Below are 3,730 nucleotides of genomic sequence, written 5' to 3'. Positions count from 1 at the left end.
GAATGAGAAACAGATACTATGGCACCAACCTGTCTACGAGAACACAGCGAGACAAATGTAATTGCCCGTACAAGGAATATAAATCAGCAGCTTTCAAATCATTCATATTTACACCCTCTTCATTTTGGTTGTCTTTCCTTTATAATTTGGCCATACATCCATGTCAAGTATATAATTTCATCTGAGGCTTTATCAGTTACCGCCCAGAGCCATGATTATATGTTGCAAGGAAACTTCCTCCCCCTGAGCAAGTCTATCTATAGTATCTTCTTGATAACCACTTCTTACATAAAAAAAAGAAATAAATAAAAGGAAAGTCTGGGTTTTCTTATGTGGCTCCAGAGTCCCTAAATAGAACATTTAGGAGCAATTTATCAACCGCCACCATTGAGCTTCCAGCTGCCGCTCCAACTGTTCAAAGCAAAGTGTTTCTGCTTATTCCCTTTGTTATTTTTATCAAGTTGCAATGGAAATTGTAGGTGTTTCTTTACTGAGACTTCAATCACCTTAAGTTTGACTTCCTTCTTGCTAGGGTTGACTGCTGTTTTATGGAGCTTGGCCAGTAAGATGGGCAATAATATAATTTTGGAAGAAGTAATTTGTTTTTGCAAAGAAAATAAGACACAAGTCACCAGTCTAGGATTCAGAAGATGAGTCTGCAACAAGTGGTCACACGCTGTCCCCAGTAATATGCTTTTATTTTTGTACCTTTATCTTAAAAATATATTTAAACAAGAAACAAAGATATTGAATTTTCCCCATAAACTTTGCTTTCTTATTTACAGTGTTACATTGTAAATAACATTCCATTATACACAAATTAAGACTGTGCATTGCTGAACATTCTCTTTACATATCCTTTCATAATACAGTACACACGGCGCAAAGCTATGCAATACTTAAGCTTCAAATAGCTCAGGAAAGAAGCACAAACTTTATCAATAAGACTATTACTTTAAAAGGTTCTGACCTTAATTCTCCACTAGACTGTTTCACTGAAACCATTCTTTGTTCAAGGAAAAAATGCCCTGTATGAGGGATGAGAACACAGTTTAAGTTACCACACCAACCACTTAAACTGACACCATATTATTGATTACTCTTATTAAATGGACCACAATGAAGGTCAAGTCATTTAAACAAGGAGATTCACTCTTCATTTCAGACACATTGTATCAACCACAGTTGGTACCTTTTTATGAAATTAAAGTTTTCTACAACTTTAGGTTTTACTTGTAAACAGTTAAAGCACACATTTTGTAAAGATTTGATCATTCCCAGTCATAGGTTACACTTGAGGAGATCCTGTCCCATCAGGGAGAAGCAAGCACACAAACTGCATACAGATATACACCCACACATGCTCCCGTTCACCCATCAAAGACTTGAGTGTCAACCAGCACTAATATAGCAGCACTTGTGTCCCAAGCAGTGCCCGAGGTTGCAATAGGAATTACAAAACAAGGAAGATAAAACACCCAAGTTCAATTAAATAGTCCAAAGCTCAGGTTTTGAAATGCCTCTCAGACACTTTACATTCAGCCCGGAGTCAGTTCACTGGGCTCTCCAGGCGGCACACTCCACCTTCGATGGCAACCGACTGTCCTGCCACAGCGCCAGGAGGGAGTCTTGAAATGTGAGTCTGCAGAGAAAGAGACAGGAGTGTCAGCGGTGCAAGCAGAGGCCCTGCAGCTGACAAACGTGAAGCCAGCTCAGGAACATCGCATCTTCACTTGGCCTCTCAGTGTCCACTGGAAGTGATGGAGGGAACATTTCGGAGGGGCAAGCCCTCTTGGTTTAAACTGCTCAGGGATGCTCACTGGGCATCTGCTACAGGCAAGCACAGCATCAGTTCATAGGGAAGCAGAGGTAATGGAGAGGCCAACACCTCAGCAGCACAACAGACAACACAGTCTGGATTCCCACGAAAGGTTCTGAAGGCAACTACATAGAGTACATTTCAGCCATCTAAAAACAGGGCAACTGGGGGCTGGAGAGATGGCTCAGAGGTTAAGAGTACTGACTGCTCTTCCAGAGGTCCTGAGTTCTCAATTCCCAGCAACCACATGGTGGTTTACAACCATCCATAATGAGATCTGGTGCCCTCTTCTGGCCTGAAGGCATGTAGGCAGAACACTATATACATAATAAATAAATTTAAAATAAATAAAAAAAACAGGCCGGGCGATGGTGGCGCACGCCTTCAATCCCAGCACTCGGGAGGCAGAGGCAGGCGGATCTCTGTGAGTTCGAGACCAGCCTGGTCTACAGAGCTAGTTCCAGGACAGGCTCCAAAGCCACAGAGAAACCCTGTCTCGAAAAACCAAAAATAATAATAATAATAATAATAATAATAATAATAATAAAATAAAAAAATAATAAAAATAAAAACAGGGCAACTGTGTACAATTTGTCCTCTAAATTCCGAGAGAGAAAGAATATAAAGCATGTTTTTCAGGTGTAATTTAGTCTTTCAATGACTAAAGTAGCTTACAAAAAATCAAAAGTAAATAAGAAAATAACATAACAGTAAAAATTTAGTGAGGGAAAAACACCAGATCGAGGCTAAGGAGGTCTGTCTTGGAGCCGGACTGAGGCTGTGCTGCATGGCTTCCTGTGGTTTATGTGGTGGTCAACTGCTCAGGTGAGAACATCTGTTCTTGGCACTGAAGCTAGGTGGCATTCTCCTGGGGACTGTCATAAACAGGTCGCTGACTAAAGAGGCGAAGAGATATCATCTGTGTGCCACACATTAAGGGTTTGTATGGGCTGAACACTGCAACACCACTCAAAGGAATCTGGTATCCAAGAAAGAAAGTACATGCTGATTCGAAGGGGTCAGGAAAACAACTTCTCTTTTTTCCTCTTTTACATAATCTGGCTAAATCAAGAGGACAAATAAATGTCAGGATTTTTAACCAAGAAGGGGGAAGGGTGCATACTACTCTCTAATTCTTTCTCTAAATAAACTTTGCCTAAGGACTGAACCAAAGTGAGTTCAGGCCATAGATGAAGTTACTAGCTGAAGCTGGTAAGTTGTCCAAGGGCAGGTCTGACATGCTTTCATGAAACAAAAATGAAGTAAACATGTGTTTTAGATTGAACAGTAAGCTTGCTGGCTCACAGTTTGAAGGTGGACATACTACTTTGACTAAGTCCAACAAGAAGAGTAGATATAAAACAACCTGGGAAGGTCTAGAGAACAGAAAATGTCCTTTGAATACTTAGCTTTTGTGTGGGCAAGTCTGGAAGCAACCTGCCCTGTTCAGGGGTGAGGCAGGTGACTCTGGAGTGTGAATGCTGTGTAAGGCAGATCCCTTACATATAGTAATCCCAGACTTAGGCCCCTGGGAGCCGTGCCGAAGAATCTGGGATCCAAGTTTTGTCTTAGCACATGAATATATCATTCCCGAGACAAGCTTTTTATGAAGCTTCTTCAGTCCCTAAAGAGTAGCTACTAGAAGAGGAAGAGTTTGTCCTTGCTACTCATGACCTATATAACACTGTGCACAAAGAGCTCAACTCTCAAAGTTCCCAACATTCAGCATTGATAAGAACACTGATCATCAGGAGTAGAAATGTTCCCCACTGGTGTCACTCATCATCTTAAGGCCTTCTTAAACAAAAAAGGATCCCAAGATATAATAAATGTTCCCAAGATAATAAATGTTCCCCACTGGTGTCACTCATCATCTTAAGGCCTTCTTAAACAAAAAAGGATCCCAAGATA

General features: G+C 40.9%; 1 protein-coding gene across 6 annotated transcripts in view; it reads right to left on the bottom strand.

The window, feature by feature from the left end:
• Positions 1 to 679: 679 nt before the first annotated feature.
• Tasp1 (taspase 1) overlaps positions 680 to 3,730 on the bottom strand; it is a 221,528-nt gene continuing 218,477 nt past the window's right edge. For 5 of the 6 annotated variants that reach the window (XM_026788512.1, XM_005365529.3, XM_026788511.1 and 2 more), the window contains one exon: positions 680 to 1,642. In XM_026788512.1, coding sequence (XP_026644313.1) covers positions 1,550 to 1,642 — 93 coding nt within the window. In that variant the 3' untranslated portion in view covers positions 680 to 1,549. The remainder of the gene's footprint in view (positions 1,643 to 3,730) is intronic. The other variant, XR_003378538.1, reaches the window with a different exon arrangement.

The sequence above is a fragment of the Microtus ochrogaster genome, unplaced genomic scaffold, assembly GCF_000317375.1.
Source record: "Microtus ochrogaster isolate Prairie Vole_2 unplaced genomic scaffold, MicOch1.0 UNK3, whole genome shotgun sequence".
Taxonomy (NCBI): domain Eukaryota; kingdom Metazoa; phylum Chordata; class Mammalia; order Rodentia; family Cricetidae; genus Microtus; species Microtus ochrogaster.
Note: the sequence above shows the minus strand (reverse complement) of the source record. Positions and strands in the feature narration are given on the sequence as shown.